The sequence below is a fragment of the Emiliania huxleyi genome (assembly GCF_000372725.1).
Source record: "Emiliania huxleyi CCMP1516 chromosome Unknown EMIHUscaffold_186, whole genome shotgun sequence".
Taxonomy (NCBI): domain Eukaryota; phylum Haptophyta; order Isochrysidales; family Noelaerhabdaceae; genus Emiliania; species Emiliania huxleyi.
Genome location: NW_005200730.1, coordinates 68,171 through 83,291, shown reverse-complemented (window position 1 = coordinate 83,291; position 15,121 = coordinate 68,171). Strand labels below are relative to the sequence as shown.

The 15,121-nt window shown below is 70.5% G+C and overlaps 3 protein-coding genes across 3 annotated transcripts in view; all 3 read right to left on the bottom strand.

The window, feature by feature from the left end:
* Positions 1–4,709, bottom strand: part of EMIHUDRAFT_456581 (hypothetical protein) — a gene marked incomplete at its 5' end in the record, with an annotated part of 9,496 nt that extends 4,787 nt beyond the window's left edge. The window contains 6 exons of the mRNA XM_005782762.1: positions 59–392; positions 458–627; positions 736–1,632; positions 1,730–3,481; positions 3,529–3,766; positions 3,862–4,709. Of these exons, the coding sequence (XP_005782819.1) occupies positions 59–392; positions 458–627; positions 736–1,632; positions 1,730–3,481; positions 3,529–3,766; positions 3,862–4,709 (4,239 nt within the window). The remainder of the gene's footprint in view (positions 1–58; positions 393–457; positions 628–735; positions 1,633–1,729; positions 3,482–3,528; positions 3,767–3,861) is intronic.
* A 754-nt stretch (positions 4,710–5,463) lies between these two features.
* On the bottom strand, positions 5,464–9,640 carry EMIHUDRAFT_456580 (hypothetical protein; the record flags this gene model as incomplete). The annotated part of the gene is made up of 10 exons (XM_005782761.1): positions 5,464–5,796; positions 5,965–6,037; positions 6,108–6,868; positions 7,079–7,145; positions 7,296–7,359; positions 7,555–7,772; positions 8,142–8,428; positions 8,507–8,845; positions 8,921–9,100; positions 9,221–9,640. The coding sequence occupies 10 exons, from the start codon at positions 9,638–9,640 to the stop codon at positions 5,464–5,466; spliced, it is 2,742 nt and encodes a 913-aa protein (XP_005782818.1).
* Positions 9,641–11,253: 1,613 nt separating this feature from the next.
* Positions 11,254–15,024, bottom strand: EMIHUDRAFT_232902 (hypothetical protein; the record flags this gene model as incomplete). Its single annotated transcript, XM_005782760.1, has 10 exons — positions 11,254–11,265; positions 11,399–11,514; positions 11,585–12,043; positions 12,137–12,401; positions 12,504–12,755; positions 12,870–12,936; positions 13,260–13,507; positions 13,820–13,894; positions 14,170–14,258; positions 14,370–15,024. 10 exons carry the CDS (start codon positions 15,022–15,024, stop codon positions 11,254–11,256), a joined length of 2,238 nt encoding a protein of 745 aa, XP_005782817.1.
* Between the last annotated feature and the right edge of the window lie 97 nt (positions 15,025–15,121).

Genomic DNA, 15,121 nt, shown 5'->3' with positions numbered 1-15,121 from the left:
AGCATGCAAGAGACGACCAGGCGAAGTGCCGCCCTCACAGGCTGCGGGCCGTGCTCACCTCGGGGCGGAGGATCGAATCGATCGACGGCAGCGTGCCGCCCGCGGCGCGCAGCCGCTCCTCCGCCGCTTGCGCCAGCCGCGCGGCCTCCTGGCGCAGCTTGGCCACGAGCGCCGCCACGCCGCCGCTTGCGTCACAGAGCGCGAGCGGCGTCACGTGCCGTCGGTTCTGCGTCCCGTAGCCCTCGAAGCTGTGGGCGCCCATCTCCGGCTGCGCCGCGAGGAGGCCTGCCACCGCGCGGTCGTCGATGGCGCAGCAGAGGTGCAGCGGCAGGTTGCTGCGCGCGTCGCGCTGCAGCGGGTTGGCCCTCCCGAGCAGCGGGTCGAGCAGCAGCCTACGCAAGAGAGCAAACGGCGTTGAAAGCGGGGAAGGCCGGAGGGGGATCCAGGGATTAGCGACCTGAGCAGGTCGGCGCCACTCTCGCCGCCACTGCGCACCGTCGGTCGGTCCCTGTCGCGCCCCCAGACGTACAGCCCGCCCGCGGCGGCGAGGTGCGTCGCCGACTGGCCGCACCAGCGGCCTGTGTCCGGCCACCTCAGGTTGGGGTCGGCGTCGCCTTGGAGCAGCGCCTAGCAAAAGGTTGGGAGGGGGGAGGGGGGGTGGGTGGGGGGGGGGGCGTCAGCTCCAACTCCTCCGGGAAGGTGACTGTGCGCTCATCCAGGCGCAGGCGCCTCGACGACGGGAAGCAGAGCCGCGTGCGGCGCCATGGCGAAGGCGTGCAGTGGCGCGTCAGCCCACCGCCCATCCTGCCTGGTGACGAGCGCCGTCCTCAGCTCCTCCTGCGCCTTCGCCGGCCAGATGCCAAACGGCACGTACGCAAGGAGGAGCCGGCCGACAGCCTGCGCCCCCACCGCGGCGGCGGAGGGCGGCTCACCCTCAGAGGGCCGCGCGAATGCCGTGCCGACGGCGAGGCTCTGCGCCGCGGCTTGCCACGCTGCCGCCTCTGCCTGCCCGCTGCTGCTCTCGAGCCCCAGGTGCGCCCACGCGAGCCACGGGAGGCACTGCCGCAGCAGCATCTCGAAGGGGGAGAGGGAGCGGGCGGGGCTGCCAGCGCTCAGCTCGAACGGCTCGCTCTGCGCGGCGGGGTTGGCGCCGTGGCGCACGAGCAAGGTGAGCATCGGCCCGAGCCGAGTGACCGAGGACTCGTCGCACTGCTCCGCCACCGCGGGCAGCAGCCGCGTCAGCGCCGCCCTCATCTCTGCATCCGTCTTGATGGACTCCGCCTCGATAGCTGGGAGCTGGAACGCGCAGAGCGAGGTGAGCGCGCGCTGGCTGCCGCAGACAGCGGCGCACGAGAGCGGCGTCGCGCCCGTGAGCGGCGCCTCAGCCAGCGCCGAGAAGCCCGCCTGCAGGAGGGCCTCGGTCGCCTCGACGTCGTCCATGCACGCCGCGACATGCAGGGGCGACCAGCCCGAGCTCAGGTCGGCAGCCTCCTCGCACAAGTGCGCCACGAGCAGGGCACGAGGGCGCACGTCGCCCGCAGCCGCCTCCTGCAGCGCTTCAAGCAGCGGTGGCGCCCCTCCAACCTCAAAGGGCAGCAGGGCGGCGATGCCCTCGAGCAGCGAGCAGAGCTCCTACAGTACTCGCGTCACGCTGGTCACAGTCATCGCACGCAAGGCGCTCGGCTCCGCAGCAACACGCGAGGGCCTTGATGCTCGAGACCCGCAAAACCTGGTCCGCTGGCGCGCCAGCGAGCACCGACAGGGCCGCTCCTGGCGCAAGCGGCGTGCCGGGCTTGCTCTCCTCGTCGATGCCGCACTCGCCGAGTCTCTTCCTCAGCCGGTCGAGGGCGTGCGGCCCCGCCTTTGGGTCGGCGGCGCGCTGGCTCAGGAGCAACTCCAGCAGCGAATGCAACGAGCCGTCGTCGGAGCGGAGCACACCGGCCAGCACGCCGTTGGTCGTGCGCGACTCCGACGCGAGGCACGCCTCGACCTCGCCCTCGGTGGCAGCGCCGAGAGACCACCGCGTGAGTGCGCCGGCGGGCAGCGCCTGCCACAAGCACTCGAGAGGCGCCCGCCACCCGCCGAGGGCGTCGGCCTGCGCCGCAGACCGAGGGCCGAGCACGACGCTGTTGTCGACCGGCGGGCAAGCGAGCGCGCCGCGCCACGCGTCCGCGAGCGCGCGGCGCACGTCTGGCGCCTCATGCCAGCTGGCCTTGGCGCCTGCGGCCGCGGCAGAGAGTAGCGCCTGCAGCGCTGGCACGCTGCGCCGCTCGACGGCGAGCCGGATGGCACTCTTGCGCTCGACCTGCAGCTGCAGCGTGATGACCTGCTGCTGGTGCGGCGCCTCCACCGCCTCTCTCTCATCCTCGGCCTCGGCGATGGCGGGCATGCCGCTCGGGCGGGCGCCGCCGGTGCTGCACCCGCGGACGAAGCGGGTCGTCTTTGCGCTCCTCAGCATGGCCCGCACTGCCGCGTGGGCGTCGGCCTGCTCGGCGAGCGACTCGAGCTGGTGCTCGGCTGCCTGGAGCAACCTCGACGCCTTTTGGCTGTGCGCCTGAGCCGCCGCCCTCAAGGCCGCCGACGCCTCGTACTCTCGCTTGGCTTTCGCCGCCCGCTCGCGCGCCTCTCGCTCGAGGTTGCGCAAAAGCGAGTTGGCGCGGCTGGCGTCGGCATCGGCGTTTTCGGACGCCTCCTTTGCCTCCAAGTACTCCTTCTCCACGAGCGATCCGTTCAGGGTAGCCATCGCCGCTGCAGCCGTCAGGCCGTCATGCTCCGCCACAGCGCGATGCTTCGCCACCCGGAACGCCTTCTCCTTTCCGAGCAAGCTCTTGTTCAACGCGGCGCGCACCTCCTTCGCTTCGACCTCGGCGGCCGCCGCGTGGTCCATCTCCAACGTGTTCTCGTCCTCGACGGGGCGTGCGCGATACTGGGCAGCATCCGCCATCGCCTCCTCATTCTTCTCGTTCATTCTGGCCAGCAGCGCCTCGCGCCGCCCCTCGACGTTCTCCTTGGCCGAGTCGAGCAGCGCGGTCGCCTCGTCGTACCGCTTGGCGCGGACCAGCTCGAGGTGAGTGCGGCGCATCTCCAGAACCCAGTCGCGGAGCGACGCCCACTCGTCCGCGTCGCTCGCCAGGTCGCTCTCGAGGAAGGTGGCCATCTGCTCGACAACCCCGCCGGCGCCGAGGAGCTTGGTCAGCGAGGACTCGAGAGCGGCGAGTGCGGTCACGACGCCAGCCTCGTCGGTCAGGCGGTGGGAGACTGCCTGCAGCTTGAAGTCGGAGAGCGCCTCCGAGCAGTGCGGCTTGGACAGCTTGCGCGCCTGGTCGGTGGCGAGGCGCAGAAGCTTCTGCCGCCGCTCGGCGGGGACGCTGACGCCCGACAGCTCGAGCAGCTTCTTGTCCACCCTCTCTTGCGGCCACGCGGACCACTCGCGTCGGACCCGCGCCAGCTGCTTGTCCCGGAAGGCGCAGAAGGCAGCGACCTGCAGAGGCGGCGGTGCGAGATGGAGGAGGCGAGGGTTCGCGGCACAGTGAGGGGGCCGGTGCTGCGGCGGGCCTTGTGCGCGAAGTCGTCGCACTTCTTGCGCGTTTCCGGGCGAGCTCCTGCCCACAGGCTGCGGAGCTGCTGGTCGAGATCGTCGCCGGCCAGCCCAGCAAGCGGCTTCTTCGGGTCATGCAGCGCCTGGTCGGCAAAGACGTCGAAGCCGCTCGCGGCATCCGAGCCGAGCGGCACGAGGTCGTTGTCGCAGCAGTAGGTTCGGTAGCACCTTGTGAGAGACGAGGGGCATCACCAAGGGGAGGAGAGGGGGCGAGTGACGTGGGTGTCGCCAACGGGCTCCGCCCGCATGCCGGAGGAGCGCACCGCACAAAGTCGTCCTCGGCCATCATCCGGTGCTCCTCGAAGCGGAGCTCCTCGCTGCCCAGGAAGAGGCGCAGCGATGCGTCGGCGGGCGAGAGCGCGCAGGCGATGGCCGACGCGTCCTTGACGAGTTGCGGCTCCTTGAGCGTCTCGTCCCCGCGTGCGATCACGCTGGCGCTGAGGATCACGTCGTCTGAGAGAAGACCTGCGGCGTCGGCGGCACAGCCCTCCGCGACGTCGCTCACGACGAGCCCGTGGCCCGACGGCGCGAGGGCGAGCCGGCAGCCGATCGACGCGTTGTCGAACTTGAGCAGGCAGGCGCTCAGCGTCCGGCTCTCCCCGACGAGGCTCGCCACCGTCTGGCGCGGCAGCCGGAGCTGCACTCGATGGCAGTATTTCAACTGCTTCAGCTTGCCCTCCTTGGCGGCGAGGTCCACCTCGGCGGCGGCCTCCTCTGTCTCCGCCTGCGTGACCGCCGCGCGTGCAGCGACGAGGCGATGCTCCCACTTCTGCTCGCGCTCCTTGGCCTTGTGCTTGAAGTTGGCGATCTCTAGCTCCTTCTGCTTGATGTACTCGGGTGTCTTGCGGATGACCTCCGCGAGCTCCTCAGGTTCGATCGTGGGCTCGAGTGCGTCCTCCTCGTGCTCCAAGAGGATGGCCTTCTCCGCCTGCTCCTGCGTGAAGTCGCGCGTGGACGAGCTTGCGCGCGGCGCCGGGTCGGAGTCGCACTTGAACGGCTCGATGTCTCCAGCGCGCCCGTCAGCACAGACCCAGCGCTTCGCCGGAAAAGAGATGCTCACGCCGAACGCCCCCTTCAAGTCCCTCAGCCTGCTAGAAAGGTCCTTGAGCATCGACTGCCGTGTCTCCTCCGCAACCTTGGGGTCCTCTGCCCGCGTCTTCGTGTCCACGCAGCTGTCCACGAGCACCTGTGTTGTGCGTGGAGGGAGGGTGGAGGGGTGGGGTTTGTGATGGTGGGTGGGAGCGGGGCTGCGGTGGAGGCGAGAGGGGGGAGGGACGGCGCGCCTTGATGCGGATGTTCGGCGGCCACGGCTTGGGAGTCGCCGGGGATGCCTCCGTGATCGGCGGCATGGTCGACGGCTTGGTCGGCGGCTTGGTCGGCGGCTTGGTTGGCGCCGGCTTTGACTTGACGACGAGCGTGCCAGCCTCCGGCGTGGCCTCGCTGAGCTGGACTCGCACGCTCGTGGGGGAGGTCGCCGCCAGCGCGAGCGAGACGGGCGGGCGAGCGGGCGAGGCGGGCGAGGTGGGTGGCGAGGCGGGCGAGGCGGGCGGCGAGGCGGGCGCGGCGGGCGCGGCGGTGCGTCGCTCGCGCCGCGCCACGCGGATGCCAAAGAGGAGCCGTGCCCAGCCCGCTTGCAGATGCGCCTCGCGCGCGCAGCGGAGCGACGCCTTCTTGTAGTTCTGCTGATGCTCCGGTGAGGCGAGAAATTTCAGGTATGTCTCGCATTCGGTCTGATAGTCTCGGGCTTGTTCGATCTTCTTCTCCGCGTGCGCCACCACGTCCTTCTCCTGCCCCCTCTCACGCTCCACCTAGAGTGGACGCGCCGGTGACGCGTCTTGAGGGGTCATGGCCTCGCCATGCACGGCTCAGCGCGCCTCAGCCTCCGTCTTCTCGAGCTCCGCTTTCATTGCCTGCGTCGCCTTCTGCTTCCCCGTCCGCGCCTCGTCCTTGTCCCTCCTCTGGAGGTAGGCGGTGGCCACCTCCTTGCTCGACAACGTCATCGTCGTGAGGCGCTTCTCCTCCTCCACCTCGCACCGCACTGGCGCACTCACGCTCCCGTAGATCTCGCGCAGCGCGCCGGCCGTCTTGTGCGGCTCGGTCGTACCAGTGAAGGTCAGGAGGAAAGCGTCGCTGCCGTCTTCGGTGGGGGTCGCCTCTGCCGCGACACCGAGGTCGCGTTCGCATCGCCGGACCAGCTCCTGCGGAGGCCAGCGTCAAGCGGCTCTTGGCAGCGGCAGAGGTCATAAGTCGGGCCAGGGGCTGAGTGGCACTGTGACTGTGTGTGTGTGTGTGGGGGGGGGTGGCTCCGCTAGGCCAGGGAGGAGTGTGTGCTGGGGGGTGGCTCTGCTAGGTCGGGGAAGTGGGACAGAGCGTGCCTGGTGCGATCCCGCCGTGAGGGGCATCGCCAAGAGGGCGTTGAGGAGGTCGACGCGGCCGGCCCTGTGCGCAACGGGAAGTCGCGGTGGGGAGCGTGGGGGGTGGCCCTGGCAGCGCGAGGGGCCTGGCGCACCGCACGCAGACGCCGAGCCCGATCAGAGCATCGGAGTGGGAGAGGCCTCCGACGCGCTCGACGTGCGGCTCACAGAGGCGGAGCACGTCCTCGGGCAGCCCGCGCAGGCACGCGTTCGGGCTCACCGCGGCCTGCTCAAACAGCACCTCCATCGCCCGGAAGGGCAGGTCCTCGTAGTGGGAGGCGATGGCGGCCTCGCCCACGCCCTTCGAGAGTGCGCCCAGCTCTGACAGGTGGCCCCGCCCCATCTTCCTCGCGAGCAGCAGGCCCGCCGCGTGGCGCGCGTTGGCGTCGTTCATCCGGCGCGCCTGCCTCAGCGCCGCATCGTCTTGAGCAGGCTTGCTGTCGTGGGGCGGCTTTGCCTTGGCCGCCTTTGCGGTGGCCTTTGAGGCGGCCGTCAGCAGCCGCAGAACGCCCCTCGGCTCCGCCTCGGGGCCTGGCCGCAGCCGCAGCGCGCCGTCGTGCAGCATCGCCTCGAACGCCACGAGCTGCTTCTTGATCTCGCTGCCCTCGGACGGCGAGAAGGCGGCCGAGTTGGCGATGCGGCTGAGCGGCAGACCCACCCTCTCGATGGCGACGAGCCGCTCCTCGAGGGTGCCGTCGCTCGCACTGCTCGCCAGGCCGAGGCTGCGCTCCAGCTTGCCGATCCGCTGCGCGAGGGTGGCCGTATCCGCGGGCTCGATGCCGAGGGACTCCTCGCAGCGGGCCACCCGAGGCTTCATCTCTGCCTCCGACAGGAGAGGGGCACTGACGGGGGCGGCCTTGGGCGGCGTCGGCCCGGCGAACGCAGAGAGGCTCTTCTCGGCCGCAGCGCTCAGCTCGGCGGGCGGTGGCGTCGGCTTGCGCGCCAGCGTGTCGCGGTCCAGGCGGGTGCGCTGCGCGAGGCGGCTCAGAGGCGGCACCGCGGGCGCGTCGAGAGGCGCAACGGAGCGCCGTGGCCGCGGCGCGTGCAGTGCGGCGGTGCTGCTCACCGACCGCTGCACCTGGGCCGGCTCCGGCTTGTCCTTGGCCGTCTTGCCCGCCGGCAACGAGGACGCCCTCCTCGGCGCCGGTGCCACGCCCTCCTCGTTCGTGCCGTTTGGGGAGGAGGGGGAGAGCTGTCCTGGCGGCTCTGGCGGCGGCGGTGCCGGCGCGGGCGCCGATGGCTTTGGCGGCGCGGGCCGCTGCGGGATCGGCTTGGCCTCTGACCACTGCGGGGCGATGCTGAAGGGCACCGGCTCGGGTGGCGGCGTGGGCTTGGAGCTGGACTTCCCTGCAGGGGGGGGGGGGGGGGCGCCTGAGTGTGCGGTGTGTGGCGGGGGCGCTGTCTCGACAGGGGCCACGTGGCGAAGGCGCGAGACGGCACCTGCGGCGGGCTTGCGTGGCTGCGTCCGCGGCGTGCTCGGCCGTGCACCGCTCCTCGTCGCGGGCGAGGCCGAGGGCGAGGAGGGCGAGACGGACCGCGCACTGGCCGAGAGCGACGAGGGCGAAGGTGGCCCCGCACTCTCGCCGCTCGCCGCTGCCACGGCCTTGGCGGAGAGCTGGTCAGTCCGCTCGAGCACGAGCCGCCCACGGTCCGCCTTGAACAGCCGCGACGGCTCGCCGGTCTTGACGCTGGTCTTGACGCTGGTCTTGCCGGCCTTGGTGAGCGGCGAGCAGGAGGGCGACGCCGCCTGCTGTGTCAGCCTTGGAGACGGAGGAGGAGACGCGGCGCCGGACGGCGAGAGCGGCGAGGAGCGCGAGGCTGGCTGCCACGGGATTGGGCTCTGAGGTGGCGAGGCCGCACGCGCAGAGGAGGGCACGCTTGCGTGAGGGACGGGGGCAGGCATCCGGCACCCGAGGGAGGCCAGGAGCTCGGATCGGACGGCGGTGGCGGCAGCCGGCGAGAAGGTTGTGAGCGGTCCTGTGCTCGAATCGTCGCCCGTGCTCGAATCGAACGCCACAGGCGAGAGTTCGGGCTCAACGTCTGGCGGGGGCAGCGGCGGGGGCGGCGGCGGCGGCGGCGGCGGCGGCGGGGGCGGCGGCGGCGGGGGCGGCGGCGGGGGCGGGCATGACGGACGCAGCATCATCTCCAGCAGCCGGTCGGCCTGCTCGACCAGCCCTCCCTCGCCCTGCAGGCCCACCATCTCGTTGGCGGCGTGTAGCGTGTCGACGAGGCTCCCCCCGACGGGCAGCGAGTCGGTGCCGAGCACGTTTGCGATCTGCGCCACCTTCTCGGGGAGCGCCGCCTGGAATGGCGCCGCCCCGGGCTCCGTCGCCTCGTCCTCAAACATCCGCTTGTGCGCCTCGGTCAGCGTATCGAGCAGGCCCCGCCGCGGGAGGGAGAGCGCCGTGCAGATCACCTGTTAGGATGAAACGGAGGGAGGGGCGGGGGTACGGGGGGGGTCTGATGGAGAGGGCCGCAGTCCCGGTCGTATTACCTCGACTTGCTTGGGCAGGGTCGTGCCATCGGAGGGCAGCTGCAGGCCGTCGCGCCAAATCTCGTCGCAGAGGCGCAGCGCCTCCTCGAGCCGGTCGCATTGAACCAGCAGCCCGGCGGTGGTGGAGGCGAGGCCCGCCTTCTCGCTCGCCTCTTTGATGGCGAGCAGGTACGGCTGGTGCGGCGGCGGGAGGCCGAGCTTCTCGCGGATCCACGGCACCCGCACCCGAAAGTTGCGCACTTTCGCTGTGAGCCTGGCTTGGAGTATATTCTCGTCCGGCTTGTGGACGGTGACGACGGCGCGCTGCAAGGTTTCGATGATCTCGAGCATGTCGACCCACTGCAACAGCAAGGCGGTCGGGTCCTCGTCCGGTCGGAGGGGCGTCTCTCCCAGCAGCGTGGAGATATGCTGCACTTTGTGAAAGAGCTGGTCGGGCTGCTTCTCGGCGTGACGCGGCGGCGGCGCGTCGGCGATGCGTCGCGGCTCGGTCGGGAAGGGCGAGTTGGTAGGCGGCGGCGGGGGGTCTCCGCAGGTGGCGGCATGCCCTTCGATCACGTCGGGGTGGAAGTACTGGAAGCACAGAGGGCACTTCACCTCGGAGGAGCGGGGGTGAGAGGGGCGAGCGGCGCGCGCCCACGAGCATCCCCCCCCCTGCTGCTGCGAGAGGTAGGGGGACGGGAGTTGCACCGGTGGAGGGGCCGGCGCTGCGTTCACCTGTGCCATGCCCATGAGCGACTCGGAGGGCTTGACCGACTCTGGCGGCGACTGGAAGGCGCCGCCGCCGCCACGCCCGCTTCCTGGCGCACGGCTGACGGCGCTCAGCGCCCCGCGGGACGCGAGCGGCGGCGGGGGGTCAGTGCTCGGCGTAGCATGCCCGCCGGCGTTGTCTTGATCCGGCGAGCGGTCCGAGCGTAAGCGTATCTGGTCCGAGAGAGGGACATCGCGCGTAACGCTGCCGCTGAGCGAGGCCAGCCGTGCATCGCTGACGAATCCCGTCGAGTTTGGCTCCTGACCATTCTCTTGGCCGTCGGGAGCGCAGCAGCGTCGTGCGTTGGCGCTGCGCGACGATGTGGCCGCCGCAGCTTTTGAGACGTCGTCGCTGGCCTGCACGTTCTGTGCTGGCCCGGCGTCCATCTCGAGCGCTTCTCCTCCCTCTCCGGCTTCGTGCGGGGCGCCTTGGATGACGGGCGGCTTCCTGTGTGTGCGAATTTCTTTTATTCGCGCCCTCCGCGGCAAGCCGCGACGCCGCCGCCGAGACCAGAGGAGCGAGTGAACCGCCGGGGCGGGCGCCTGGCGGCGCCTGCGCAAAAATCCCGCGAAAAGAAAGGGGGTGTGTCCGCCACACTCGAGCTCCGTTGAAAAGCCGTTCTACATCACGTGTGTTTGTTTTTTTTTAGCAATACCAAACAACTCTAACACTCACAGGAGCCCTGTTCACGCGCGCGCGAGACGTGCAGACAGGGTTGCCAGGTGAGAGCGAATGGCGCGGTTCACGCCTCGCACAACAGAGAGAGAGATGCGCTCTGCATGGTGGGACATAAAAGAGAGCGAGTACTTGGGCGAGTAGGCTGTGCGGTCAACGCTGCCGCGCGCGACTTTGCGCGCGAGGCGGCGCAGCTTGAGAACGGCGGTGGGCGAGAAGCCGCCGCCGTACGTCTCGTGGAGCAGCAGGTTGAAGTTGTTGCGCTTGACAAAGATCGCGTCGTGGTAGAAACCGCGATGCGCGCGCCTTGACGTAGCCGTGGCCGGTCTTGTGGGAGAAGGGTTGGCCGGGCTGCCCGCGCGCCTTGCAGCCCATGTTTAGGCGGCGGGCCTTCTCTTCGGTGTTGCCGAAGGCGTAGGAGTGGCCAACGGAGGCGGGCGTGCCGCCACTCGAGGCGTTGCCAACGCCCGTCGAGGAGGTCTTGAGGAGGGGCGTCCAGAGCTTGATTTCATTCACGTCATCGCATCCCCCCCGGCCCCGCATGGGGTTCTGCGAGGTCAGTCTTGTACCCCTCATTGTACTGCCGGGTGAGCTCTGGTTTCTCCTTGTCGCCGTGCACGACCGGCGCGTTGGCCGGGGCGCGCATCGCGTCCGCCCAGGCGGCGAGGACGCCGTCGTGGGGCCGCCGGTGGTGGGCCTTGTTGTAAAGGTAGTCGCCGAAGAAATCGACTGGCATGCCCCGCTCGAGCGCGACCCGAAGGGTGGGAAGCGCCGCGGAGAGCCAAAGGCCGAGCTTCCGCTGGAGCTCGTCCTGGAGGGTGTCGGAGGAGAGGGCGGTGGCGCGTACGTACCGTCGACACGGACATCGAAGGCCTTGCCGGCGAAAGGCGTTGAGGCGGAGATGAGGCGCGCGGCTTCGCGGTTGTTGACGGCGCTGTCTCCGAGGGACGGGTAGTTCTTGACGTGTACATCCCGCGCCTTGACGAGCTCCTGGTGCGTGTGTTTTGTGTGTGTTTGTGCCCGAGTTGGAAGAACGCTCGGAAGTCAGATCCCTGCCCCCGCTGCCGCCAGCTTCTCCCACCTGCCCAGCCGAGACCTGCCCGGCCCATGCTTGCAGCTGGGCATGTTGCGTACTTTCTACAAACACTGAATGGATGTAATCGTAAAGGGACGCAACCAATACCATGCCCGGGACTTCGAAACCCGCTTCATTCCCTCGAGGGCTCGCCCTCCCCGGCGCCCTGCTCCGAGATGATGCTCGCCAAGCACCCACCGCTCGGGCACGGGGAGGGCGGACCACCTCGTGGTTCTGGTGCGCCGCCCATTAGCCATGGCCCTAGCTCCTCCCGCTCGCAGTCGAGGCGCCGCAGCTCGGCGCAAACAACGGACGCCTCGACACGCGCCCTCGCCGCAGCCTCCTGAGCCACGCACAACGCGGCGGCGGCGGCGGCGGCGGCGGCAGTCACGACCTCCGCCCGATCCTCCGCGAGCCGCTGCGTCGCTCTTCGTCTGCGGGCGTCGCGATAGAGCCGCAACCCCAACGCGGCTGCGGGGAGGACCGCAGCGCCCCACCAGCCGAGCGCGCCTAATTTGAGCAGCCCCAGTCCCTCGCGAGGGCTGTCTCGCGGGGCCAGTCACTTCAGCCGGGTGGGGACCCAAGGCGCCGGCGGCCCACGCAAGCAGCTGCCAGCCGAGCAGCAGCAGCGCGATCGCCGCTCGCGCCGCCGCCTGCACGTGCCGCTGCAGCTCGCAAGCAGCCTCGCTCCCCGCGGCACAGAGGAGTGCCGCCACGGCCGCGACAGCCACGCCTGCCACCACGACGGCCACAGCGCTGCCCGCAGCGGCCTTGATCACCCACGCCGTGGCCGACCACGCGAGCCACGACGAGGAGAGGAGGGCGATGGCGAGGCTGGCGAGGGCCGCCGCGCCGATCCAGGCTCGCGACATCTCCCAGCCCCACAGCACCTCGCGCGCCTCTGCCAGCTCCCGCCGCAGCCCCTCCACCTCCGCTCTGTGCGCCTGCCGAGCGGCGGCGAGGGCCGCCTCCCCCTCCAGCCTCAGCCTCGCCAGCCGAGCCTCGCCCTCCGCGTCCAGCACCCGCTCCGGGACGCTCTCTCGGGCGAACCGGCCGGCCGCGGGCTCGGGACTGCCGCCGCCGCCGCCACTATCGCCGCCGCCGCTACGGCCGCCCAAAGGACGTGCTTCACCACCGAGCGAATGGTGCCGCTGCGGAGGCGCGCTGGTAGGTGCGGCTCGCTGCTCCTCTGCGTCGCCCTCTGCCCTGTCTCCGCCGGCGCAGATTGGCTCTGCGGCGGGCGTGCCTGCGCGGGTGTGCAGGATGAGCGCCTCCAAGCGGCGCGGCCGGCAGCGCGACGCCGCAGAGGCGTACAGCCGCTCGACCGAATGCGAGTCCAGGCGCATGAGCACGTCGATGCGCTTCCGGACCGACTCTCCGCCTACAGCGGCGCCGCGCTGTGGTCAGCCTCGGGGCTGGCTCGCGCCGCCCGCTCGCACGGGGCCGGCGGCGCCGTCGGAGGCGGCGGAGGCGGAGGCGGCGGGCGACGGTGCAGGCACCGCGAGGCGCGCAAAGTCGCGCGTCCAGTGGAGCGAGACGCCGTTCTCGTCCTCGTAGTGGTTCGCGCGCCGCTCGAGCTGCATCTCGAAGGCGGCCGCCATCTGCTCGCCGCTCAGCGGCAGAAAGGGGAAGGCGTTGCCGCGCATGCGGTCGCGCATCTTGCCCGCCGCAAACGGCGAGGGTGTGCCGTCGGCGCGCGAGCACGGGATGGCGTCGGTGAAGATGCGCCGCTCCATCTCTGCGCGCGTCGCCTCGTATGCGTCCGCGTGCGGCCGGCCGCCCGCCGCGTGCCGCCTCCACACCTAATTAACACTAAATAACACTAAATAACACTAGTTAACACCGGCCGCGTGCCGCCTCCACACCTCGGCAAGCTCGTCGAGGAAGCAGTTGGAGGTGAGGACGAAGATTGCACCCGCGGTCGGCGCGTGCCTGCTCGCAGCTCAGCTCTGTGCAGGCAGCTAGCTCTGTGAAGGCAGCTAGCTCTGTGCAGGCAGCTAGCTCTGTGAAGGCAGCTAGCTCTGTGAAGGCAGCTAGCTCTGTGCAGGCAGCCCGCTTCGAGGAGGAGGAGCCGCGGTCGGGATGCCGCGTGCCGCGTGTCGAGGAGGTGTCGAGGAGGTGTCGAGGAGGTGTCGAGGAGGTGTCTAGGAGGTGTCGAGGAGGTGTCGAGGAGGTGTCTGGAAGTGTCTAGGAGGTGTCTAGGCGCGTGCCGCGTGTCGCAGCCGTCGGAGCCGTCGGCGCGCTTGAGCGTGTACTCGACAAAGCCGCGGTGGTCAATCGCGTTGACGAGCGCCGTCGTCATGAAGTCTCGCCGCGCCTCCTCGATCTCGTCGAAGACCACGACGGGCCCGACCGGCGCCGAGGCGGCTCTCGCGCCGCGCCCCTCGCCCTTCTCGCGCCCCTCGCCATGCGCGCCGGCAAAGAGCGCGGCGAACGCGCCTTCTCCCTTGATGCCGCACGGCGGCGAGACGAGCTTCCAGAGGTCTTCGTCGGTGCGGTAGTTCTGCGGCGCCGGACGGGAAGGGCGTATGCGGGCTTGGGGGTGAGGCTGTCGCGGACGCGGCCGGTGGCGGTGGAGGCGGCGGCGGCGGAGGAGGCAGGGCCGGCGGAGGCGGAGGCAGCGGCGGGCTCCTGCATGGCGAACTTACGGTAGTGCGGCGGCGCCGCGTCGCCGTGCGCCGCGGTCGCGATCAGCTCCGCGAGGTACGTCTTTCCGGTGCCTACTCTCGGACAATCTCGGACGATCTCGGGCAATCTCATCAGCTCCGCGAGGGGCTGTCCTTCCGGCGCCCGGGTAGCCGTAGAAGAAGAGGACGTGCGCGTCCTCGCCGCCGCTCGCCCCGACCCTCGCCGCCTCGAGCCGCGAGCGGACCTCCGCCACCACGCCCTCCTGCCAGCGGACACCGGGAGTCGTCCCTGCATTCCTTGTCACTACTCATTCCTTGTCACTACTCATTCCTTGCACTACTCATTCCTTGTCACTACTCATTCCTTGTCTCTACTCATTCCTTGTCCTACTCATTCCTTGTCACTACTCATTCCTTGTCACTACTCATTCCTTGTCACTACTCATTCCTTGTCACTACTCATTGCGAGTGGGATCGCCCTCCTGCCCTTCATTCCTTGTCACTACTCGGTGCGAGTGGGATCGCCCTCCTGCCCGACGAGCGCGTCGAGCGCAGACAGCTCGCCCGCATCGCCGGCGCAGCGGTCGGACGCGCCGGCCGCTGCGACGCACACGCCCTGCGCCGACCCTCTGCCGCGCCTCGCCGCACGCACCTCCCGCTGCCGCGCGACGAGCGCCTCAAACGGCGCGCGGCCCGGCGCCCCTCGCCCGACGCAGAGCCGCTCGCGCAGCAGGCGACCCGGCCGCTGCGAGGGCGGCGCCGCGCGGTCCACCGACGCGAGCCACGCCGCCGCGTCGCGCGCGACCCGCTCGCGGAGCCGCACGCCGCTCAGCGTCCCAGCGCTGCCCTCCTCGCCCTCTGGCCCGCCTCCAGCCAGCCCGCCTCCAGCCAGCCCGCCACCACCCAGCCCGGCCGCCGTCTCCATGGCCGCCTCGTCGCCGAGCCGCGTCGAGAGCACAAAGAGCGTCCTGCGACAGTCTGCGTCGAGGCGGTCCGTCGCACTCGAGTGGATACAGCGAGCGGCCCGCCAGAACCGGCCGACGATGGACGCAATCTGAGCGGCGGGCGCCAGCTCGGCGGCAGCCACAAAGACCACCGTCCACATGCCTGCGCGTTGCTGCAGCGTCGCCGCGACGTCGTCGACGAGAGTGGCGCACGAATCCGCGCCGTCGACGCCGCCATCAGAGCAGGCAAAGGAGTGCCACGCTGCGGGATCGAGCAGGTATCGGGCGTCGCTCTCCGTCGCCGCAGCCGCTCGGAGTTGCGCCCGCAGCTCCTCGGTGTGCGCGGACGCGTTCCCGGTAAGAAGCGTCGCGCCGCTGGTGGCGGGCGCGCCGCCGGCCTGCTGGACCTGGAGAAGCCAGTTGGAGATCGACGGGCAGTCCACTGCCATGGCGCTCTGATGGAGCACTCTGGTGCGGAGAGCTGCTGCAGGCACTCGTAGAGGACTCGCCAAAGCCTGCCGCGAAGCGGAAAAGAATTTTTCGGCC